The following is a 25,797-nucleotide window of genomic DNA, read 5'->3' on the forward strand; positions in this document are numbered from 1 at the left end:
AAAGGGAGGCAGACATCTGTCGTAGTAGAATCGTGCTTGCTCATGGGATCCCTGGAATAACCTTCCCAAGAATGATTTTCGGTGGGGAGACTGAAGCAGAGGTTTTTTTGCATAAAAGGTGTGGGTTGTTTGTTTGTTTGTTTGTGGCAGGGGGAATGGTAACTTCATCTCAAAGGCCTTAATATTGGTGTTAAGCCTTTTTTCACTCACTAGCACCTCTCTACACTCAGAGGTTCTGCTGCTGTTCCATAGCAGGGAGAGCCCTGGTGCTGCAAAGAGCCCTGAGCGTGGCTGCTGGGGCTGGGCAGGCAGTGGCCGGGCTGGGGCATGTGGGAAACAGATCATGGTGTGCTGCTTGTCCCTGCTCTCCGACAAATGCCTACTCCTCTGGAAGCTTCCAGCAAACGAAAAAACAACACACAACACTGCCTTATGAGGCTCCTGTGCCAAAGTAAGTGATGCATGTACCAGCAGCATGTGTCCGTGGGTATTGGGCTCAGTGTGGTGCTCCCAGCAGCTTTGCTTCTTTAACTGCTCAGCCCCGCATAGAAGCAGTGAGCCAGTGGTAGATGAGTTCCCTTACACATGGGATGCAGACTGCAGTCCTTGACACCCTCTGTTCTCTGCACTTTGGTGTGAGTGTGCATCAATATAGCCCTGACATGCACAGGAAACATGGGCAGAAGCCTCCTTATAGAGCAGATCTGGAGATACTTTGGTGTGCACTTCGAGTTTTTCTAAACCAACATCTGAGTGATCCACAGCAGGGTGTTTTAAAGATAAGTGCTCGATGGTCTGGTCTGCATGGCTCCTGGAGAGAAGTTTGGGACTTGCCTTGTGCATGCCTGCTTGCTGGCGTGCTGGCAGACAGCCTGTGAGGAGACCTGGCAGCACACCAGACAAATAGGGGCCAGAGCCTTCTCAGCACGGATGCCATGAATGCATCTGCAGAGACAAAACAGTCTGGCTATCAGGTCTGAGGTTGCTTTTGAGCTGAGACCTTCAAGGTTTATGCCAGTGGTTCAGGCAGGTGAATCTGTGTTATCTGGAGCATGTTTTGCCGTCATACCTTTGGCTAAACACATACCGTGCCCCCAGAGGGAGCAGTTTAGTTCAGAGAGCGATGCTCAGGCACCCTCAGAGGGCAGTCACGCTGCGGAAGGGGCAGAGGACTCACACAATGCTCCACGTCAGGGCAAAGATCTGTCTGCATCTCATGTAGACCTATGGTCAAACACAAGACACGTTTAAACCAACAAACTCAATGTATCACTTTCCAGTTACATGACCACCTGGAAGTCAGAACAAGCTCTTTGCCATCCATTCTGTTGTGATTTTAAGCTAAAGATGAGCTGGGTGCATGTGCTGAAATCATCTCTCTTTCACTGGTGTTCACTGCAAGGGACCAAGCTCTTACTACTCCTCCCTTGGCATAAGATGGTGATATCTCCCTCTGGGGAAATCTGAAATCTGTGTCTCAGGGCACAGGGAGTTTATAGGGCAGCTATGGTGATTTTTGGAAGAGTGCTGGAGCTGCCTCTGCCCTAAAAGCTCAGCTACAGGCCAGAGCTAAAAGCTGTCACTGGCTTCTGTGGCTGTCCTGTCTCAGTGAATGCCTCTGCTCTGATTTGCACTGATGTGTGCCTTGCTCAGGGTTTTCTCAGTCGCCTCTGATATGCAAGGGGAGGTGCAGATGAACCCCCTCATTTGTGACCTACAAAGCAGGGAGCCAGAAACCCAGTCAGCCTGTAAGGAAGGGACACTGGGACACCCTCTGATTTGTGCTCCTTGGAGATAGTGGCTCTGTTCAGCAGTCTTTGAAGTGAGGATTTTTTCTTCTGGGCACAAACTTGCTCCAGTTTCAGAAGAAGTATCTTTGCAAGGGGTCGTTCAAGAGCTGAACCCATTCTGTGCAACAGCTATCTGAAGAAATTTTTTTTATCATGGTATCCTAAAGGGAAAAATCTGTCCTCTCATTAGAGATACTGTACTTGCCCAACAATAAGGTCCTCATGCTTGTCTAGCCGTCTGTGGGGGCCAGAATACTGATGTCAAAAGTTGGGGTTTTTTTAAATGTCCACTTGCATGAAGACTTTAGCCATGTACTTATGTTGTTCTGGTCACAGGTTTTAGACCTGCAGCAAGTTTTTCTATGCTTTCAATATTCACTGACTCCCTCTTCTTCATTGACAGATGACCACAACACCAACAGCAAGACATCCTTTTAGCCTCAGGCTGAAGGGTGCCTTTAGCTAGGAAATGACATGAAGCAATGAGTGCCGTAAGTTTTGAGGCTGAAATTGCTGGAGCAGCATTGTTAAATTGACTAGCTTGTAAGCATTGTTTAAAACTGATCTCCCATCTATATTTGCAAAAGTCCATGAATGGAAAATTATGGGAAAAAAAGAGTACCTTCAAAAATCAGCTGTAAATAATTAGGAATAAAATAATAAAAAAGGTTATTTGATGCTGGCTCTTTTCTCTGAAGGGCTGTTAGAATTACTTGCCTCACCTACTGTCAATATGCAGAGATTATTTTCATCCCAATACCTCTGTAAATTGTCTGACACCAAAACTGAGCTTTGGCCTGCTTAATGTGCATCAAGTGAATTGATGCAGGAAATGCACACTGTGTGATCTGCCACACGTCCAGATAAGAACTGAAGAAAAATGAGGGGGTGGATGGATTTTTTGCCCAGAGACCAGAAGGCTCCAGAAGAATCACACATGATCTCTAAATATTGGAAATAGGAGGAAACTGGATGGGTCTTCCCTTTTACAATGACTTTCCTCTAGGACAAATTATCCCATGAAGTGGCAAAACTCAAGCGTTGTTTCTCTAAGAGGTGCATGGGCCTTAACCCCAAATGACTGGTGTGGGGTAATGCCCTGCAGAGATGTTGCTTCCTTCAGCTGTGTAAGGGGTAGTTCACTGAAGGGGTGAGGCTGTGCCTCCATAGCCTGCTCATGCAGCTTGTATTTTATTGTCTCTCTACCCTGACAGGCAGTGAGCTGAGAGGGCAGCCTGCTGTGTAATGGCAGGATGACCAGTCACTGCTGAATAAGTGCTAATTCCTTTATTTTACCAAAAGCGTTCTATTCTTAGCCCTTTTTAGAAAGCTGCTGGGAAAGTACATCCAGCTAAGGTACTTGCAGTCTTTTGCTGTCTCCTTTGCATTTCATGTCCTCAGGGGCTGAGTGGCCTCCCTGGTGTGCAGGTTGTGCTGCTGCTCACCCCTGCCAAACCTCTCTGCAGCCTCCCCATTCTGCTGCTTCTGCTTTCATGGAGATCTGTTTGCTTTTACTTGTGCATGATTAAACTCTCATACTTGAAAATGGCAGGCTGAGGCTGTAGCTGAAACCGGGAATTAAATCTGTTTACATGCAGCTCAAGAGGAAGAATGTTTCCGTCTCTGCCTTTTGCCTGTGATTCACCATGCACTGAGAAAAAATGGAAAATAAAGGGATCGAGACAGCCTGGAGAGTGGAGGACAGAACAGATGCTAACAGAAGCCTTTTCTGCACGTGTGCTGGGGAAGCAGAGCTAACCTTCAGGAGAACATCTATTAACCAAGATGAAGCCAGTAATTACCACTCAGATGAAGATTGTGATTTCTTTCACTACAATTGCAGAGAAAATGGTGTTGGGCTGGGAGGAATTGCACTGTAATTTCAAGCCAAATGAGGCTAGAAGAGGGGCAAGAAATAAGGTGAGCATGAAGAAACTGAAAGGAGCCTCTGGAGCTGGGAGATCAAAGGGTTGAAAAAAAGAACAGCTTGCTGCTTAAACCATTTCATTTGCACTGGGGTCTCCATTAATGTGTCCTTTAGAAAGCTGATGGCAGTCAGTGCTTGGAGGGGAAGTCCCAGGCAGTCCCATAGTCGAGCGTATGCAGCAATTTAGTGGGGATGGGAAAAGTGAGAAAGTTACATGGTAGGGAAATTGATATGTGCAGGGACAGATTGCCCTCAACCTCACTAGAAATATTCCAGGAAGCGTGACTGCCTCTTATCCTATCTGGAGGCCATATCACAGGCATTTTCCATAAGAACAGCACACAGTACATTTCCACTGCCTTTTGCTAATGCTTCGGTTCCTGCACCAAAGGGTGAAGCTGTTAAAACATTACAAGAAAATGGATCTTATGAACGGTCCTGAGGAGTCCTAATCTTTCCAGTATGTGGCTTCTTAATAGTAACAGAGCAATTTTCTGCTCAATGTTTCTACAAAAGCTGTGTGTGGCACTGATTCTCTGCTGTGAAGGATTGCAGCCTCTGGAGGTCTCGGTTCCAGAAAAGCTCCAAGCAACCGAAACAAGGGTTTAATGAGATGAAACGTGTGTGGCAACGTTAGCCATGACAGCATTATCAGCTTTGCTGCTGCTGCTGCTAAATCCCAAGTGCATTTCCTATCCCAGTAAGCTTCAGTAAAATCCTCAAGGGCATTTCTTTTCCCCTAGCACCTGGGTAATGCCATGCCATGACTCATCTGCTTTGGTACTGGCAAAGCATGTTCAGTTCTGTGCAATGTGACTGAGCACCTGATGTTTGGATCCACTCTGTCAATTACCTGTTGGGTCAGTTGTCCTCTGGATGAAAATTTAGTGACACTTGCATGTGTGGTGGACTTTTAAAGTTTTTTTACCCATACATCTAGTTTGGGTAAATTACCCCAACCTCTGCTTTCTTTTCCAGCTGGATTTTCAGTCAAATTTCCAGTACAGTGTTAACAAAATGCAGGTGAAGAGAAGAGAAGGGACTCAGCTACAGGAGCCCTCGCTCTCATCTCCTGTGAACTTCACTGTAAAACTTAAAATGTCACATTTCCTCCATGCACAATTAAAAAGTCTCATTTGAAAAGGCCAGAACAGCTTGACTCTGCTGCCCACACACTGATAACCTGACAGCAGTGAAAGTCAGTGGCAGTAAACAACACTCCTTGCTACCTGGACAGGAAATGCTGAGGACCCTCTCTAGCTGGAATAACTAACAAACAGCAACAGTGACAGCTTTGCCATGTGCCTTGTGAATAATCAGTACCCCTCACCCCCTGTTCTTGGTGGTTTTCTTTACAAATACACAGCTCACCTTGACAGTCTTCTGATCTTTTCCTCCTTAGCACTGCTTCATCTATTTCTCCCAAGATTACAGTCTTATTTTGAAGTATTGGGTGCAATGTGCCTCTGCATTTCTCATATATGGGCACCAGTGAATTACCAGATGCCTTTACACCTTCTTTCTTCCATTCTCTGTGACCGTGTGCATGTGACAAGCTCTCGACTTTCCATCTTTTCAGTGCTAATGTTTGGACTCTGCAGTTGTGTTGCCAAGATGGGAACTTTCTTTGGAGAAGAAAATTTTACTTCCCATGGTATTGTCAACCATGACAATTATTGCAGATTCAGCTGAAATTTCCAAGCACATATTGATCTGGCTTATTGATGTTGTAAGACAGAACTGAGTGTCACAGACCACAAAATGTTTTATGAGCAAGGGAAAGAGCACAGCTCTTACCACATACCTGCCATTATTGCAGCAGAATCTGTTTGATTCAGCACCAAAGGGGCTTCCTTGCTGCTGTAAGATGAAAACAGACTGCATTAAGAGACCAGTGAGTTTCAACTGCTGATTTCTCCTTTAAACAATGCTCTTAAATTTTTTTGACTAGAAAGAAACCTTTTACAAAATCCACGGCTGGCTCACGCCTAGAATTTTATTCAATCCATTCAAAAAATAGACAGAACTATAAGGTGGCACATATTGTCAGAGTACAAATGTCACATCTTTCTTTTTACAGTTTAATTTAAATCCATAGATTAAGACAGTAAAATAATTGCCCTGGGTGAGAAAATAATTAGGGATCTTCCATGAAAGGACAAGTCTTTAGGTAAAGCATTTACACAGATGTATCTGGTTAAGCATAACTTTTTCTATTCTCTATAAAAATATAAACAGCATTTCAAAATGTCTTTAGATACGTACGTTGAGATCATCTAACATGGCATTGATGTACTGACAGAATACAGGGCCTGGGCATGTCAAACCACATTTATTCATTCTCACCCAGACAAAACAAAAACATTTTGTATTAGCCTCAACATAACACAATCTAATGAAAGAAACAATATCAAAGCAAAGACACACGAGTATGATGTTCCTCCTCCCACAGGAATTCCTTATCTTTATTTTGTTTGTACTTTTTTGCTAACATGGCAATGACTAAGACAAAAGTGGCACTTTAGCACAGGTTAGTTGTAACTCAGGATCAAGTATAACTTGCCTTTCCCATGAAGTTACATTGCTGGGAAGTGACACGTACCAGGATCAAATTAAGGGCTCTCCCTGACATATGTATTTTACCTGTGCAGTATTACTTTGATATAGACTGTAGCATGTGACAGGAGGACAAGTGCAAATTACAAGGGCAGAATCTTGGCTTCCCAGACAGCAGAACCAGGTGGAAAATGTAACACTGAACAGTATCTTAAAGGAAAAAAAAAAAAAAAAAAGAAAAAAATTAAACAAATTAATGAAATTAATGAAATTGAAAAAATAGCAAATTCATCTAAACTTTATATAGTGGGATGTAGAGTGTTCCTGGTACAGCTGTCGTAAGTGCACCTTAGGTTTCCCAGGGATGCAATTTGATAAGCTAAACACCTAATAATTGTTGCAAGAACTTATTGTACCCACACAGATTAAAAGGTTCAAATGAATATATTAGTCACAGGTCTAATCACATAATTTCCTTTTTCCCAATCCTAAATTTTTACCAAAGCAGCTCCTGCATTAGCTGCATGTTTATATAGTAGAGCACTCGATGTTTTACTTGACTAGCACAGATGCCAACAAGGGCTGATATTTTCCAGTTAAAGTGATTCTACAAGAGAAACAAAACCCAAGGGAAGGGTCAGGTTTCAGATAAAGGCTGGACATTTTGAACTCTGGACAAAGTGACAGGTATCTTTGATTCTCCTGGTGCTGGCGCTTTTGTGACTGGGTTTGCATGGGCTTTTATATCAGCTATTCTCTCTTTAAATCTTTGCTGGAGGTACTTCTCTTCTTTGGAGTAACTTTTAGCAAAAGCAGACATCAGCAGACACGCTGCCACAGTGGACCCTCCAATACAGAACAAGATTGCTCCTGCCAGCTTGCATATATCAAGGGACCCATTGAACTGAACAGCACGGGTATCCACAACAACAAAATCATCCTTCCCAAGGGCTTCGATTTTCGGTGGCACAAGAAAACCCACTACAAGAACAGCTACACCTATCAGCATAAAAGCCGTCCCAGAGATGAGTCCGACCTGAAAGACAAACAAAGAAACAAACAAACCCCCAATTAATTTCTAGTTTTTCCATTTCTCTTTCCAATTTTCAACTGGGAAGTGCTCCTAGGAGGCATTTATCTTTCACTGTGTCTTGCAGATACAGTTCTCTCTCCCAGGAGAAGGTGGGTATTTTTCTTTTTGGATATATTAGGCCCTAGTAGAACTAGAATATATGGAAAAATATTCTTTTTACAACTCATATAATTGAGTACTGGCATTCTGGAAATAATGGAATATGCATTACTATCTCTAAACAGCATTTCATGTTGAAAGGCCCCATCAGAGAGAGGATCAGAGTTTAACACCAGTGCTGTGTAACTGATTATTTCTTTAGCTTTAGCTGGTGGTTAGGATCAACAGTTCAGTCCTTGCTGGTAGTCTGTCTTATCCACCACTTGCTTTTACTTCATGAGATATCATTCCTTTGCAGGGATTAGAAGTAAGTTGCTATTGCCATATGAACAGATCACAGAGTGTTTATAGCACATTTCAAGTGTAAGTACAAAATTTGGTTCACCCAGAACGTTCCTGGGGGTAGGGATTATCAGGGGGTAGAGACTGGATGGCCTCACAGGCCCCACCCAACCGCTGCTCTTCAGGGAATTGTCAAATTCCCTGACCTTAATGGAGATATTTTGGTTTTCTCAATCCCTTCATCACACTCTGCTCTTAACCTACTGTTCCCAACAGTCTGGCAGGACTTCTATAGTGCAGAGGGGAAGTAAACTACACTTTCAAGATGTACATGGGGGTCCCAAACAAGACTTTGGTGTTTCAGTGACATTGTAACAGAGAAACTGGATGATCCAATGACCCCAGAGAGTTAACATATCTTGGTAATAGTACCCCGCTTTCAGACATGGTTATTTGACCACCTCGGGCAAAACTGAGCAATAAAAGGCATTTCTGGATGAACACTTAATACCAGTAGTTACACACGGAAAGTCTTGAAACGTGACACTCTCTCTCCAACAAAAAGCAGCAGGCAGTACCTTCCAGAATACAGAGCTCCACCTGCTCGGCGATCTCTGGATCTGAAAATCATCCTCATACTCCCAGATTGAAGCTGTGCAGTCCTCATAAAACTGATGCAAGTAGGACCGAACTCCATAGCGTTGGTACCCTCCCTCGGTGCTGCCCTGCGCGTGCTTGGACCCGCAGATGTCAGCATAGGAGCTCATCCTTCCTACCTGCAACGAGAGGTTTCACACAAAGCAAATCACTATTGGTGTGATGGGAGAGCAAAGATGGCTGCAAACTCTCCAGATGTGATGTAAAAAAAAAACAAACATGGCCCAGGAGAGACCTTTGCTTCCATTTTTTTCCAAACTGAGAAATGAGCTGAGTACAGCTGCATGCAGTGACTCAGCTCAAGCGAACCCAAGGAACTCAGTGACTTGGCACAGCACAGCCCAAAGGTGCTGCAGGGAACATCCACTCCAGTACTCACTCCCCATCTTTCACACTAATGTGCTACTGTGTTTCCATGGAGACTGAAAAAAGCAGGATATGCCAGGTAACAAAATCCAGCATCCCTCAAGGGCTCATGTTGCCTCTATTCCAGCCGGTCTCTGTCAGCCTCTGGAATCTGCCACCTTATGAACTTTCCAAACTGCTGCATAAGAGGGGGTTTTTAAAAGGTTTTTTTCTGAGCTTTTGAAGTGCAGGACTAAGCATTGATATACCATTCACAGCCATGGGAAACAGAGGCAAAACAAACCCTAGACAGATTAAAAGAGTATATAACTTGTATTTAAATAGGGATGGTCAAAAAATTAAAAATGGAATGCCATAACAGCATCAATTTGCTCAGCAAGACTGAAACAAAAAATACTATGCATACAGCCAAGTACCGCTCTCCTGAAGAAGTTGATGCCCAAGCTCCTGCTGACTTTAATAAAACCATAATTTTGCCTGTTATGAAAACTACCAACAAAGTTTCTGACTCCTTCCATTTCATGTAAGTTCTTCTAATGCACAAAATCCATACTTAACTATGCAAGTCCAAGGCCTGAAATTGCTTGCGTGAGTGTGATGCTACTGAATTCATTGAAATAATACTAGCCCCTAAAAACAACTTGAGCAGTAGCTCAACATCACTTAGGCTCATTGGCTTCTCTTTAAAGAAGTTCAAAAACCCTTAGTCCAAAGGGAACTGTTAATCAAAACTTGCACCTGAAAGTCATGGCTCAATTTATACCAGCTTCAAGCAGTACGTCAGATTTCCGCAGCAATTTCACTTAGATGCTGGGAGGTTTGATGTACTCCTGGCACCTGGGACCTCCCAGTTTTGCAGCCCTACAGAACTCTGCCCTTTGGGAATAAATGATCTTGCTGAGTATGAAACACCTAAGTATGCAAGCATTCAAATTAAGGAGAATCTAGAAAATATTGACAGGGAACAGCAACAGACTGAATCTTTTGGCTGGCTCTGCTAGAAATCAGTGCTGGCATAAACAGTGAGCTTCCAGCCTCTGGGAATCTGTTTGTTTTCTTGGCTCAGAAATAGAGAGGGATTTGCTTTTTCCTCTTTACACAAACCCATTATCTTGGGGTTTTATTTATTTTGTATATCTAATATGCATTTAGTTTGAGATTTCATGATCTCAACATCTTACAGTGGCAAGTATCTCTCATGCAACACAGTGATGAGTTTTCAAGGCTCTCACAGAAGTCATGACCCAGTGGAGAAGGCAGCCCATGTGTTGCTGGGAGACCTGCCAAGGGCCAGAGGGAACATTGCTGGTGACTGAGCTTTGCAGAGCAACAGGGGTAGCACCAAGCACAGCTACTGTCAGGAGCCCCGTTTTTGAACCCCTAATTGACTCTGTACTTCCTGCAAGTTTCCCTTTTCCACCTGAGCCACTGTAAAGTTTCAGGAAAGTAAAGTGCCCTCCAAGTCTGTGGATGGGCTTGCTCTCTGCTGATACTACAGCACCAGTGTCTGTCAGAGTGTGCTCAAGGTGCTGGCCTTCCAAGGAATGGTGGAAAAACAGGCACGGTGGAGAGAGACCTTGAGACAGCAGGAAACTCCTGGGCAGCACCAGCCGCTCACCAGGTGAACTGGGAGAGCCTGGCCCTGGGGCCACCCAGGCCAAGCTATACACAGCTTGTTTCCAACTGATGTTTCCAACTACAGTTAATATGACTGAAAAGCATTTGTTTGTGTCATGGTTTAAGCCCAGCTGGCAGCTAAGCACCTTGCAGCCACTCGCTCATATCTACCCTCTACCCCTCCCCCTGGTAAAACAGGAAGGAGAATCAAAAGTAAAGCTTGTAGGCTGAGATAAGAACAGTTTAATGATTGAAACAAAGTAAAATATAATACTACTAATACTAAATAAAAAAGAAGAGATAAAACCCAAGAAAAAGAAGTGATGCACAATACATTTGCTCACCACTCCAACCAATGAAAAACCTTGTCCCCAAACTGCTACCATCCCCTTCCTGGTAACTCCTGCAGTTTCTCTACTGGGCATGATGTTCTGTGGTGTGGAATACCCCTTTGGCTAACTCACATCAGCTGTCCTGGCTGTTCTTCTTTGTGCAGCTATATACTGGCAGAGCATGAGACACTGAGAATGTCCTTGGTTTAGGGCAAGCATAAAGCAACAACCAAAACAGTGTGTTATCAACACTGTTCTCATATCAAATCACAAGCACAGCACTGTAATGGCTACTGAGAAAAAAATGAACTCTATCCCAGTCAAAACTAGGACAGTTCATTGTGCTTTTTTATCATGCTATGAAGTCTTGAACACTATCATTTTCTGAAGTACAAAAAAAAAAATTGATATGTACATAAGTATATAATCTGGACTATTGTGGGGAAAAGCTGCAGGTTATTCTACTTTTGGAGGCTCTTTTTGTTTCCTTCAAGAAAAGTATTTATTCCCTACCCAAAAAGAGAGGACAAGAAGTCCTCTTTACTCACTGCCACTATTTCTTCAACAGCTAGCTGCCATCTTTAACAGCACAAGCACTGAGGAGCTCTCAAAAAAACAGAGTTCTGCTCACCTCGTACACATATCTTAGGGGGAAAGGAGAAGAGGGAAAAATGGTGTAGTTTACCATAGCTGCCCCAGCTCTCTCATGCAGGGTCACACCACCTGTATCTCAATGACAAGAACACTTTAAATCCACACCCTTCAATCCATCTCTTCATTAAGCAAAGATTCCATCTCACACATCAGAAATAGAATAAAGAGGTCAACTAAAGTTCTGCAGAGACTCATTCTCTTGGGTCTTTACTTAGATCTTTATTTTCCCATAAACCCTACCTTCTTAAAAATTATGCTTAACTTCTGGCTAACTTAAATCCTTCAGGTAAGCAAATTTAGCCTAATATAATGCAAAGAATGGTAGGTATTTTCCCCAGATATAAGCGACTCCAAAAGGTTGTCCAGGGAAGAACCAGAATTACCATGACCCGATAATGTGGCTTGCCAAAGCTCGCTTATATTACTCCAGCTGCCACCAGGAGCACTCAGAAAGGAGATGAAGCACATTGCTGAGTCTGAACCAGCAACTTTAGTTATTGTGATAAATTTAAGAAACCCTATATGACATGACAGACGCCTGTATAAACATGATCTTGCATTCATTGCACTGTCTGTAGGTTTAGTCAAGAGAGAAAAAGGAGGATGCAGCGTTTCTAACAGCTTGATGAAGAACTTCCTGTAAGGACCACACAGCTTACATGACACTTAGATTGTTTTTATTTAGCAATCTAAAAGGCTAATAGGTGGTTTTGGTCATGTATATTAGCAAAATGATAAATAAGAGCTGGGAGGTGAAATAGAAAACAAAAGAATGATCTTATGCTCAAAAGAGTTGTAATACCATCAAGTAATATGCCCTTTTAAAATAGAAGGGGGAAATAAAAAGGACTGCTGAAATCATAAATTCTTTTTAATCACTGCATAATATTAATTTCACTGAGCATTTTCTTCATGGTCAGACTCTTTCATTTACAAATAATCTCCTACATTTTGAAAAATATCTTGCCCCTAAAGAGAGAAGGTGGCTCCCCAGCTCTATATGAGGCAGTCTGGTAATCTGGGCTAAGATGGTTTCTTTTCTCAGCTGCAATGTAATGTTCTTGCTACTTACAGATAGGGCACAGAACTGAACAGTCAGAGAGAAAACAGTTCTTCACTGTGTGTCACAGCATCAATTTACATTGGATGAATAAATACTGCAGTAGTATGATCTCTTGAGTGTTGATGTGTATTTGCATGTCTTGCCTTCAGGGCTGAGAAACTAAACACTGAAATGTTGGGAAACTTTCGCTAAAAAGAGAGTCGCTGTTACCCAAATCTGTGTTATCCACAATCTGAAAACATCCAGGCTGAAAGAAGTGGCTTAATCATTAAGTTTTTCAGTGCCTAAACCCCAGGTGCTCAGGAAAATGTGGGATGTAGGATCACAGCTTCAGAGAACACCACTGCGTAGTAGCAATCCATCCCCTAGCAACTTTTGTTTCCATGGCAAAAGCTGTCCTGTTTACTTCGAGCTTTACTATCCTCTGCTGATCTGGGGAGATGTGATTGGACTGGTGAACAGACAGATTAAAAGATGAGCAAGCTCCATGAAAAATCACCCCCAAAATTTTCCAAATACTTTGCTTTATTGTGCCAGGGTTGAAGACATTAAAAAAAAAAAAAAAGTGAGTAATTGTCATTTAAAAAGCACCACAAAAGGAAATAAAGATGTGTCATTGCTCTGACACCACACTGCCACCGAACGTAAGCCACGAATGCTGATGGTTGGCACAGGTGAAGTCGCCCTCCCCCTTCTTCGGATTTACATACTTTTGACCCTTCCGTTCCAAGCGTGATGTTTCCAGTGCTTACCTACACAGACCGTTCCTTGTAAAGGGGGAACACTGGCATACACAGCCTGCCTTTGATAGCAGTGTCCGAGGTGGCCTTTCCGATGCCTCCTGAGCTCCCGGCGCTTCCCGGGCCGGCGGCGGGGCCGAGCCGCGCTCCGCCCGTCCCGGCGCCCTGCCCTGCCCCGGGGCTGCGAGGGGCACCTGTCACCGCTCCCCTGCGGATGGCCGGGATGCCCGGCTGCCTCCGGGAGCCACTTCTGCTCCCCTGCCCTGCACAGGGGTGCGGGCAGCACCTTCTCCGGTGCTCCTGGGGGGGCAGCCCCGCCCGCTTGGCCGCCGCCAGGGGCCGGAGCGGGATGCTCTCCATCTCCCGTTTCCCGGCCGGAGCGGAAGAACTCCGCAGCGCCCGGACGCGGACGAGATCTCGGTCCCCGCGACGCGCCCGGCCCGGCGGTGCCCCGGGGGCGGGAGCAATCCCGGTCCGGCCACCCCCTCCCCGACCCTCGGGGCGGCGGGGCAGCGCGGCACCGGCCCGTGGGGAGAGCCGCGTCCCCCGTTCTAGCCAGGAGCGAAGCCCGGGCCGGCCGGTGTCTTCCGCGGGATGCTCCGCGCCGTCCCCCCGCCGTAAACCCGCCGCCGGCCACGGGAGCCCCCGCCGAAGCGCCGAGCCCAAGTTTTATGAGGGGCCGGAGCGGCGGCCCCGCGGTTACCTGTCCCTCCCGGCGCTGCCCTCGGCCGGCGAGACCCCGCGCTGGCGGCGCTAGCTGCGGCTGCCCCGGCCCGGCCCCATCTCCGCTCTGCGCCGCGCCGGCCCCAGACACCACGTATTATGTACGGCCCGGAGCGCCGCTCGCTCCCGCGCCGTGCCTGCGCACTGAGCCGCCGCCGCCGGGCGCGGAGCGGCGCCGGGCCGAGCTCGCCACGCCGCCCCCGCGCTCGCCACGCCGCCCCCGCCCCAGGGCGGCCGCCCGGGGGGAGCCCGGCGCTCCAAGGCTGCGGCGCTCGGCGTCCCCAAGGGCGGCCGGGCCGGGCCGGGCAGGCCCGCAGGGGCACGGCAAGGTCACGGCGGTGCCTCCCTGAGAGTGGGCGCTGAAGCCTCTGATCGCGCCCCCCACAGCGCCTCCCCTTTCTAGTCAGCCTCGAAAACCGCAGGGACCCGGTGCTGGGCTGGGCTGTGCTGGGCTATCTGTCCAGCCGAGTGGATAGACGTGACAGAAAGTGTCCCGCGAAGGGCAAGGCACTGAGCGCTGGGGGCTGGGGAAATGGATCGCTCAGCGGGAGACCGAGGGGAACTCCCCAGGGAGATACAGTGAGGATGAGGGCCCGGCGCTGGCGTCTGGGGGCTGCCCTGATAGCAACAGGTTGGTTGCTCAGTGGGAAAAGACGGCAAGAAAGCAAGTTTGGGGGCCAAGGAAGCTACTGAGGAAAGAGTTAGCATGACAAGGCGCCGAGAGCTGGAGATGCTCAAGTGTATCCCACAGAGATGCAATATGTAATTCCTGTGAAAAAATAATGAGGATGCAAAGGGCAGGAGTTTTAAAGACTCATATCCGTATGGTGCACTGAAATATGCACAGAATAGAATGTTGCTGCAAGCAGAAAAAGTGGCAGTGCATTAAAGCAAAATGGGGTAGTATTAGCCGAAGGAAAAGCAAAGGATTTCCGAAGTGCCTTGATCACTATAGTATATAAAGAAGAAAGTAAGAGTAATGGTTTCATTAATAGCCCAAGCTTCTTTGGAAAAACCCCTGCATTTGATGACGACAATGAGTTTGGGTAGTTGCAACCTAGGAATCATAAAAACAACTATTAAAAAAAGAGCAAGTAAGGGATGATATTTGGAGGAAGAAATGCTGGTTTCAGTGCGTTTCATCTTGTCCTTCCAAAACTGTTACGCCTCTCTTGTTTGAGGCAATGAGTAATGCCAAAAGCGTTCCCATGACCTGAGCAGAACTACTTCACAGCAGTGTGCTGTTCAGTGAGTATAATAAGCATACCCCAGCCCACAGCAACTAGCACGTAATAAACTGACAGCTACTTGTGAAAAAAACAGGAAAATACAGTGAGGTGATAAATGAGAAGCCAGATGGGTAATCAGTCTTAAAAGAGATTCTGTGATTAATTGTCCTGTTAAACTAACACCAGATTTACATGTAGTATCGAAGTTAGGACTGAATGCTGCTTTATCTCAGATCAGGAAGATATCTTCTATAGAAAAAGCAATTAGTCTACATGATCAGTCCTCCCTCTGTTTACAAAGCTTCTTTTGCTTACTTACCTATTGACAAAAGCAATAAATAAAAAGAACATGAAATACCAGTGTTGACCCAGTTGTGTTTCCTGACACAGAAGTTACATGCTCAGCGAACCAAGACAAATTAATGTTTTAGCAATGGGAACATTTGCAGTAATGTTGATCTATGAACTCCAAATTAACAACCCTGAAGGGGTTACCAAAGGTTAACCATTGGTGATATCATAGGTTGATTTTAGTGCACTTTTAGCACATTAGGAGAACATTAAACTCAGCCTGAAATCAGAGCTATTCTTGAAGTGTAGCTGAGTTTGGTTATGAGAAACATTGAACAGAATGGTGTAAATGCTCTGTTTAACCTTGAAATAGGTACCATCACTGCAAAGATGTTTTAAAACAGCAGGACCTATATGTGGGACTTGGCGGGACTCAGGGTTTGAGCTGCTGGTATATGAAGGAATTTCCTAATATAGGTCTTTCCTCAGTTACCAGCTTTCAAAAAATTTAGACTGTTTATCCTGAGGGCTTCAGCTGGTAGTGGCGTGGAGAGGAAGTGCAATATTTTACCTCAAGCTGTATATATGATTTGGGTTTTTTTCCCCTTGTGGAGAGGAAACCCAAGTCTAGTGCTTTCTTTATCTTCCATCTGCTGTTCTAAAGGTTTATAATGGACAGTAGCAAGCATACCGAGGAAAAAATCCTGTCAATAACTTCTGTAGGTGGTGGTGTTTGTTGCCATAGAATTTACAGGCTTCTCTCCCACCGAGAGTTTTATCAGCTGAGATTTGATGAACACAGCTTAGGTAGCTTTTGGGAGCCTGTGCTGAGTAGGAGAAATTACTGATCCTGTAAAAGGCATTTCTCCTGTAGCAAAATGCAGCAATTGCTATGAGACTCAAGTTCACCGAGTTGTAGATGTCTGTTCCTATTTGCTTAATGGTGATGGCAAGATTCCAGAGGCTGTTCTTTTTCACAAGTTGTGGCTTGAATAGTTCTGCTGTAATGACATTATTGACACAGTTGCCTGTCCTTACCTTTCTAATGACTAACTCACCTTCATCTGGGGAGTAAGGTCCATAAAGCTTCCACTTCTGGAAAACCTGCAGTTGACACAGATCCACAAGGAGCAGAGCTAATGACCAATAGATGTCTGCCCTTCTTCTGGCTTGGAGTCTCCTCAAGGAACTGTCCTGCCATTAGGGGGTTATATTGAGTGGCCAGCAATACTGGGGAGGAATGGGGCAAAAGGCAGAGGTCTGTGGTGCTGTTCTAGAGCTGGGAGAATGTATTATAAAGAGTATCATATTTTTCAAAGCTTCTAATGCAGAGCATGGTTTATGAATCAAAGAGGTGTCTTTTTCAGACTCAAGACATGCTGCCAGCTGCTGCATTCTTGTTTTATATGAGGTAATTTGTATTGTCCAGAAATCGTGTTTGGCTACTTGTTTGTCAGACCTTTCTGTATTTCTCAGTGCTTTGTTCAAAGTGTTCTAGCTAGAAAAAATGATTAATTGTCATAATATGTCATATTCTGCCATCGCCATCTTTGGATATAGATTTGTTCTTGTCCCCTGAGCCAGAAATACAGAATATGCTTTCTTGACAATCAAAATCATAAATCTAGGCTTTTTGTTGTTGTTGTTGTTGGTTTGTTTTCTTTGTTTTTTTTTTAATTGTATGCTGAAAATATATGGGCTAGGAATTGCTTGTTCTCTTTTTCATTCCTGTTGGTGTTGGTGAATTTGAATATCACAATCCCCAGAAATATTTAGGAGCTGTGTAATCCAAAATGCACATACACGTGATTGAAGATGTGACAGGAACCTCACATGAGTCAGTGAACATTTGCCTGTGAGGGGAGGCAGAATGAAGAGGAATAGGCAGTAGGAATTAGAAGTATTTCAGTGACCCATCTTCACTCAGAGACTGCCTCCATTCATCATGTTTATGTTTCCAGGTTCAGTAAGAAACTTTTTTGCTCCTAGGCCTAGTTGCTTCCAAATAAGCTTTGCAAGTGCAGTGTATCTACGTGGTTTAGAGGTAAAAAGCCTTAATTTAGACCCAAATGAAACAGCAAAATATCAAACCCACCATTTTCTGGAAGTGTCAAGTGTTGGACAGCAAATGTGTGCAGCAGTGAGTATTTTCTTTGCAGCAACAGCTACTACTACCGCTAGACGGCCGCATTGTTTTAAAATACAGTGCCTGGGAGCTTGGGTTAATTTTTCAAATTTGGTTTCTTAAGAGAAGAGGAATTCAAAGCCAAGGGCAGGTAAGGGGAAACTGTTCAGAGTCATCCCAAGAAATTTAGTTTCTTTGTGAGGAGGTGTGGTGTAATGTTCAAAGGCAGAGCACCCTTGCCAAGGGAAGACTTTCCAGAGTGCTCTGCTCCCAGTGGGACAGCCAGCCAGGGGCTGAGTTTCTTGGCAGGCTGAGCTGTGGCTGCTGCATGTGTGAGTTACTGTGTTTGAATGGGTTAGGACACATCAGATGAATTTCTCTCTCTTCTTTATTCTTCTGAGGAAAAATGTTTGAACCAAAGAGTCTTTTGGTATGTCTCACATGCCTGTTCTGTTCCCAGAGGTCAGGTTGCCAAAGTTGTTTCATATGCAGTGTACCAAGTTCTTCTGTGTTTTGGTGCCCACATGGAAATGGGAGCAACTGAAAACTTGACCTCTGCTGTGAATGTTGAGGGTCATGAGGATGATATTAATAACTCCTCTCAAAATTATCTGGAGTCTTAGTAAGTCTGATTTCTATTCCAGAAGTAATTAGATTTCTTCCTATCATCTTTTGATAATCTGATTGGCTTTTATAAAGCAGCCATTATAACGCAACAACTCTGTGGTTGGTCTCTTCTATACCATTAGGTGTAATACAAATCTTAACAACAGGGCAGAGTGAAGGTAGTACACAAATACAGTGTAATCAAGCATAAACACAGTTCTGAATGACATATTTTGATTATAAGAGCAAATATGGGAAGGACAACACTGTGCTGGTGCATGTATACTGGCAGTGTCTGAGAGTGGCTGCTATCAGGCAGGAACCACGTTGCCTGGAGGATGCTGTGAAGACCTCTGTGCAAAGGCATCTTCTGGTTCAAGTTCTCTGTTTTTGCTTCTCTGAAACAGTGCAGCCAAAGTGGTTTTGTAATGTAATTAGCCATTATATCAAGCATCAATTGCCAGGCTGTCACTGACTGTCTCTTAGTCCATATTTCTTCTTCAGAAAACACTGCTAGATTTAAGTAATAAAAGTCTCTCGAAACAATTACTTCCCAGAGAGCAGTGAGAAGGATAAGTGCCATCTCAGCTTCTGCAACCAACTGTATATTTCTGGAGGAGAGCATATACTGATTATTGCTATGATTTATAGATGTTATGTGAGAATAAGCATCTCAAATCTATCCAGGGTGTTTGAATAGAGACACAAGGAAAAATTTAACTTCTTTGTAGCCAGTCCAACAAAAATTTCATTCCACCTTTGATCCTAATGCACTTTTAGAGGACGTGGGACTGGTGGGATTGCAGGCAGGTACCCTCAAGAGACCATTCAAGAAAACACTATTACTTCTGAACTAAAAACCAGTCAAAGTTCTGTGGGGACATTTAAAACATTGCTGCAACTGTGAATATGTACCAAGTACAGATTGGTGGATACAAATCTTCTGCTTGTCCCCACAGCGTTTTAAAACCCTTTTAATTTCTATGAACATGTTTCACTGTGGGCGTGGTGCTCTGCAGTTGGTGGAGTTAATTCAGTAGAGCTCCTTTTCTCTCCAGGATCTTTGATCTCATAACAGTTGTGTGCAGACTTTCATGAGGAAATAACCCACAACACCCTAACAAAATATGTTTCACTGACTCTTTTCTTCTGTTTCCTTGCTTGGCATTATATGATACTACGTTCTCTGAAGAATTAATTTTTAACTGAGAATTAAGTTACTTTTTCATTCTATTCCCTTGTTTAACAGCTCGGGACAGGTGATTGTTCTGGGTGTTTTGTGCTGAAAATATTGACGATTAAGGGACAAATCTTCAAAACTGCATTGGGATCTAATTATTCAGGCAGTGGTATCTCATTTAAGAGAGCTAAGCCCTTTCAAATCAATGAGATGTAGTTATCTAAATAATACATTTGAATCCCATTTTTTGTAATCTGAGGAAGTTAATGTAGTTTTGATTTGGTTTATTTATTTGGGGATTGTTCATTTTTGTTTGAGTTTTTTTTTTTACCAATTCATACTGTATAGTGAATTATGCCTCAGTGATTTTTTTAGTTGATGATAAGATGATCATGATGACATCGACGTGGTTTGGTGGGTACTGACATAGGCTGGAACTTTCACTGAGTCACCAACTATGCCTTTTTATTGGGGGTTTTGAGTGCAATTTGAATGCTCTACAGCTAGAAGTGGGAAAAGTAGGATCTTCCATTCATTATATATACCAGCATTCAAAGAAAATTCTCTAATTCTTTTTGCCTAGGTTAACAATTTCAAGGCTGAGAGATATCATTATACTTGGCTATTCAACATCTCTCCTAACCAAGGGTAATAATTCTGTTCCCCAACTTCTGGAACAATTTTTACCTATTCTATAAATGAGGACATAAATTTATTTTGTGAGATTGTAAATTCACTGAAAAAAAGTGTTTCTGGAAGGTTGGAGAAAGGAAATAATCTTTTTGTTTAGTTTAGTGTAGAAACAAAGCATGGAAGTAGAGCAGAAAGATTTTGAAAAAAGCATTTTATTAAAGCACTTCTCAAAATCAAATATTTCAAATAAAAATTGAAATGTCAAAATATTTCTAGTTTGAAAATTAATCCTTTGATTCTTTCATTTAGTTTGACTTGGTTTTGTTTAATAAATGGACCAAGACAGAGAGAGAAAAGGTAATACAAAGAAATTTATTCATCTCAAATGAAACAAAACCTCTCATTTTGTGTCAGTCCAAAATAAATGTTTGTGTTCTTTAATGAAACCCTAAAGCCCTTTTTTTCTCCAGCTGTAGTGGGGTTAATGACTTTCTTGGTTACTTATTCCAGTGATTAAATGGTTTTGCTGTTGTTAGGGTGCATCTTGGTCATAACCTGTTTAATTACATTGAATAGACTATGGCTTTTATAGGAGAGACTTTTTAGCTGATTTATAGTATTTTCATTGCTGTAATCAACACTGTGGCTGTTGTAGCAGAGGCAATTTCTGGTAGTTAATACTTTTAAAGAAAATAATGTATTGTGATAAACATTAATGCGGTGCTAACGGCGGCTGGAAATGAGGAACATGGTTGTAACTGTAAGGCTAACTAATTGTTTTAGCAATTTGCCTAGGAGTTTGCTAGATTCTTCTCTGTCCAATTTCATAATCAAGATTGGCAGTCTTTTTGGAAGATGCCCGAGTCCAAAGGAAATAACAGGCTTCATGCAGAAGCTGTCTGAAATTGTATTATTATTGTATATTCTGAATATGCAGAAGACAAGAATACATTTTTATGCTTTTCAGTGTTATCTTAAGAGATAGTAACACCTCTTATTACCTCTTGGGCAATGGTGTAGTTCCATTGGAGTCAATGGCAAAATTCCCCACAATGACAGTAGAGTTCACATTTCACCACTGACTCAACCTAAAGTGTTTCCTTAGCTTAGGTAGCTGTGTGGAATAAAACCTTGCTTTGAGCCTTAATTGTATATAGGTGGGGATGATAAAAGTGTTTTGCCAAGAATTTGGACTTCCTTCCTGAGTGTTGTAGTAATGGCATCTAAATGCAATTCCAATTCAGTTATGAAGAAGAATTGTATTGCAACACTCCTCAGTCTCAGATTCACTCAAGCCTTAGGCTAAGGACACTTTCAAATGCCTCTAGTACCTGTTGTACTGAAGGAGCTTACTATAATGCATTTAGAATTCCTACACAGAGATTAAGTGGAGTGAGGAGGCATTCCAGACTTCCCTTGGCAGAAATGTGCAATAGTTTCTTCAGATCCTTCCTTTAACCACAACATGGTTTTGGTGGTTGTGAAGGTATTTTTGATTAATTTTAGAGTTTTATGGGGTTTTTGTTTGTGTTTTTTTGTTTGTTTAAATAATCTTATGCTACATAATGAATTAGCATTTCAAAATAAGACTAGTTTCTTTCTTCATAGATATCAAAGAAGAATTGTCTCAACAGAAAACCCAATTAAAACATACTGCTGCCATGGCTCAAGGGGCTCCTGAATGCATGATGAATACTTTTATGCCCTTTGACTTCTAGTTAATAGGTATTTAATCAGGAATTTAATCTATTACCCTATTTAAACCCAGCTTCAGGACTGCTCTATAATGATGATCACTCACATGTGTTGCCTGGCCTATAAAGGGATGAGAAACTCAACTTCTTTTGTGGCAAGGTCAACAGGAGGGCTGTAGTCTTACAAACTGGTGAGTGTGAGATTGTTGGTAGCAGCTCTTTTTGTTCTTTGGTGTGTATTATTTTTTCAGGCCTTGGCTTAAATTGCATGTTGCCAAATAAAAGTAAAGTTACTTACAAAAGCAAGCTTGGTCCCTGAGAGTGCTGGAAGGATGGAAGCTCATCTGCTGGTTGTGTGAGCTAACTATTAAGTACTGCTGCACTGGGTTTGTGCACTTGACAATGGTTCCCCACGAGAGACTTTTCTTTCATTGTAAGTTGACCATTATCTTTATATGCTCAGCTCTGAATAAATAACTCTTCAAAATGGCAGGGGAGAGAACTGGGCCTTGCCAGCATCTTTAATGTTTACTGCTGCCTCCATCTGCTGTTGCTATGACTTCCTCTCTTGAGAGCCTGCTTGTTTTGACTCTTATTCCCCTTGTTTGTTAATTATATTCATACTGTGCTCTTATTGATGAGGGGAAAAGTTGATATAGAAAAGCCAGTAAAAGACTTGCTCTTTTTAACTTGTATCTGCTTTAGTAAGGTGGGACATTCTTCTGTTATAATTTTTACATGTTTCTCTGTGATTCTGATCTTGGTAACTATGAGGTAAATTAGGAAACACCTTTACTGAATTCCACTAATGCTAAGCCAAATTACAGTTTGCTATGAGTTTTTATTTAATTGGACCAGATATTTACATACTTCTGGTGTATTCTGTCCCTAGAACATGTTACTTGTTGGATTGTATTTATTTAATAAGCCTTAAAGGTTTTGCAAAAGATACTGGTTGCTGTGCTCTAAAGCTGTAGGGGGAAAAAGAGATGATCGATATTGATGCCTGACTGTTTTGATTGCTTCATTTATTAAGGGCACATCTTTGAGGGAAGGGGTTCTCATACCCACTGTTCTTGCATCTGAGGATATCCTGAACTGTGAGTGGCACTTGAGGGAATTAAGGTACTTCTCAAGAAGGAAGATGTATTCCTAACTATGTGTTCATACATCACAGTAGACGTTTCACTCACCAAATAGCCATAAATAGTGTACTCAGTGACTTGGGGTTACAAACTGGGAAAAGATGCAGCTAAGAAGTCTTATTTCTTTAACATTTTGGGTACTTTAACACATCTTCAAAAATACATTCAGTCTTTTTGTAGTAAAATCATTTGGCATACAAATATACTCAGTGTCTGGTATATTTTGAGTGAGATGAAACTAGAAATGAATAGAAATAGGACTAAGTGGTTTGATACCTATGGATTTGGAGGCCTGAATTGATCTATCATTTGTTAAATTACCTGATTGTATACTGTGGTTATTTATCACTACATGATAATAACTGTACAGTGTAGCCATGGAAAGGGGTTTTAACCCTTTAAGTGCGGCAGAAATAAGATGCACAGCTACATGGTCATCTTTCATGACAGGAAGAAAGAGACAAGTTTATTCAGAAACACACTTGGTTTTATAGCATGACTTGCAATTCCAAGAGTAGAGAAGAGGTGATTGGTTCAGAGAGAAGACACTCCATTCCCAGGCCTGGTCACACACCACAACAGGTGTTCTATCTATCTTGTTATTAATTCCTTTTTATTTTGACCAAATTATCACCCTGGGAGAAATTCTCCCTAGCCTTGAGCTGGACCAGCTTATCGGCTGGGAACAGAGCTGAAAAGCTCCAGCCTGGAATGTTTTTCAGGCTGTAATTTTCTTACTTTCTCAATATGTGCCTACAGTACAGCTTTATAGAAATGTATGAATGTTTCTCATATCTTCAGAATAACAATGTCTAAAGCTGAAGTTTCAAACAATCTTGAAATCCATGGAACTAACTTAAGATGTTTATGTTCTTAGTCCAGGCAGTGACTTAAGGAGTGTAAAATGGCTAGTAGGTTTATCAAGGTCATCTGAGACGACAATTATTATAAATGGCATGATTTATGTTCAGTGTTATACAGGCTTAATAAATTCTATTCCTAAAGTCTGATTCTAGTCTGCTTAGTACTGACACTGAATGTTACAGTAAATTTTGGTAATCCACACTTCCATTCAAACCTGTTGCTGCATTCTAGTGAGACACAGCAGTCTTCAAAGTGTTTGGAATGTACTTGGTTCACTTAACACCATGACTAGCGCAATTTATCTGATATTTATGTTCAAAAAACAGTTCTGCAAGACATGTTTTAGGGTCTGGTAGTCACATTTTTACATTCATAAGAGCATTCCTTTTCCTGGGTATGTAGATGCCTTGCAAAAAAAGGAAGGTGCTGACATTCTATAACTCATTACACAAAAATTGCTCTCAAATGTTAGTGAAGATATTTTCAGCTTAGTGTTTTTAAGGAGAAATGTGTAAGAATACACAAGTTACCAATACAATGCTGTCCTAATACTAGAATCTTTGTAGCTAACTCTTAAAAACATAACTTTTTTTCATGGCTGTTTCATCAGGGAAGAGTCCAAAAGTACTCACTTGCATCATATCCCTTTTTGGAGCAAATTGGTATATCTCTGCCTGAAGTTAGTAGAACTTTGATGAATCTCATCTTCTAGGACCTGTGGTCATAAAGCCAGAAATTCTCTGAAATTTGAATTGCATAGCAATACCCTTCATCAGAGAGGCTTATGATTCAAGGTGACTGGACTTAGAGTGTTGTTTCAGAAAAATGCGTCCAGCCAGGGATTGTCTTGGACTACTGTGGGGCTGTTACATCTCACAGAACTAAAAGAAAAGACCTGTAGTTAAACAAAATTTTCAGAAGATGGTGTCAATGTTGAGCAGTGTGAAAAACAGGTAGAATGTGACAATAGGGACAGCTACTTATTTGGTCACTTTGCTCTTGTTCCAGCTGGGTACCCTAAGTAGTTTTAACCACATCAGAAAGTTTGTGGAAATCATCTCATCTCATACCAAGCAAAATACTGTTTTCCTCACTGTTGGAGCACTCCAGGGACCTTATAAGGAAGGGCTGGTGATGGGCAATGCTGTTTGACTGATGTGGCTCATCATAAGCAATGTCATCTCTGTGAAGGAGGAAGCCTTGATCAAATTTTCTTCTTGCTGTGTCCTCTAGAGCAAGGCACTATATTTGGGAATTGTCTTTCCTGTCTGCTGACTCATCCATATCTAAAATAAAAGGACGTTAGGCTTTTTTTAGACCGAGGAAACTGTTATAATTTTTATAGAACTTGGCATCACTAAGTAACAGGAACAATTGTCTCTGCAGTTCCTCGTACTTTTGTAAGGTGGTATAATATCCCTTCCAACCCAGATCATTCTCAGGTACCTGTTTATGAGTAAATAAAATGGTCCAGGTCCTTTACTGTGTGGTCTTGAGGGCAACTTGACCTGGCTTTTGTCTGTAGGGCCACATGCATATCTATCCCCATTTTTCCCCACTATCCATGCTGCATGTGAGAAGCATGCTATGTGGCTATGTCCTTATATTGTCAGGGTGACCTGAGTCAAAATGGGGTCAGTGTGACAACCAGCAGTGTCATGAGAAGATGTTCATGTTTGTGCCCTTGCTGGATCACTATTATAGAAATAGCTATGGGGGGATGGCAATGAAGTTCCAGGTTCATGTCTCAGAGCTGTTTGTTCAGTGACATCCCCCTTCTGCTGTTTCCATGTTCATGTCCACATCTTCTGCCTGAATCAGAAGGAACTTGACTTTCTCTGAGCCTAGAGGAACTGATCCATCAGCTGTGGCTGAGAAGATAACCCTCATGGTCAGAGTGTATTGGAAGGAGTCTTGAAGGGCTCCAGCACTGTTTTGTTTGAAGTGTTGGCTATATGGAGCAGGAGGATAGTTTGTCTCTTGAGACCTTTACATATTTGATTTCTTAACCATTTGTGCAGAGGGGGTGGCCTGTCCCTCCTTAAGATACTTCCAAATGGATCTCAGTCTGACTTAGTAGACCTGAACACAACTTACTGTGTTACATCACTTTTTAGAAACCCACACTTTT

General features: G+C 42.7%; 1 protein-coding gene across 2 annotated transcripts; it reads right to left on the reverse strand.

Moving 5' to 3' along the window:
* Window positions 1-5,687: 5,687 nt before the first annotated feature.
* NRSN1 (neurensin 1) lies at window positions 5,688-14,247 on the reverse strand. 2 transcript variants are annotated; one of them, XM_088168646.1, is made up of 3 exons: window positions 13,880-14,247; window positions 8,326-8,523; window positions 5,688-7,309 (listed from the first exon to the last, which is right to left on the reverse strand). In XM_088168646.1, exons 2-3 carry the CDS (start codon window positions 8,512-8,514, stop codon window positions 6,911-6,913), a joined length of 588 nt encoding a protein of 195 aa, XP_088024772.1. In that variant the 5' UTR covers window positions 8,515-8,523; window positions 13,880-14,247; the 3' UTR covers window positions 5,688-6,910. The 2 variants fall into 2 exon arrangements, with proteins under 2 accessions (XP_088024772.1, XP_014733367.1); XM_014877881.2 differs by lacking the exon at window positions 13,880-14,247 and adding an exon at window positions 13,189-13,211.
* Window positions 14,248-25,797: the final 11,550 nt, after the last annotated feature.

Source organism: Sturnus vulgaris, chromosome 1 (genome assembly GCF_052056855.1).
Source record: "Sturnus vulgaris isolate bStuVul1 chromosome 1, bStuVul1.hap1, whole genome shotgun sequence".
Taxonomy (NCBI): domain Eukaryota; kingdom Metazoa; phylum Chordata; class Aves; order Passeriformes; family Sturnidae; genus Sturnus; species Sturnus vulgaris.

Coding starts and splice junctions, on each gene's coding strand:
- NRSN1 (XM_088168646.1), bottom strand. CDS start 8,514: ATGAGCTCCTATGCTGACATCTGCGGGTCCAAGCACGCGCAGGGCAGC. Junction 7,310..8,325: donor GGAGCTCTGTATTCTGGAAG/GTACTGCCTGCT, acceptor TTTGTCTTTCAG/GTCGGACTCATCTCTGGGAC.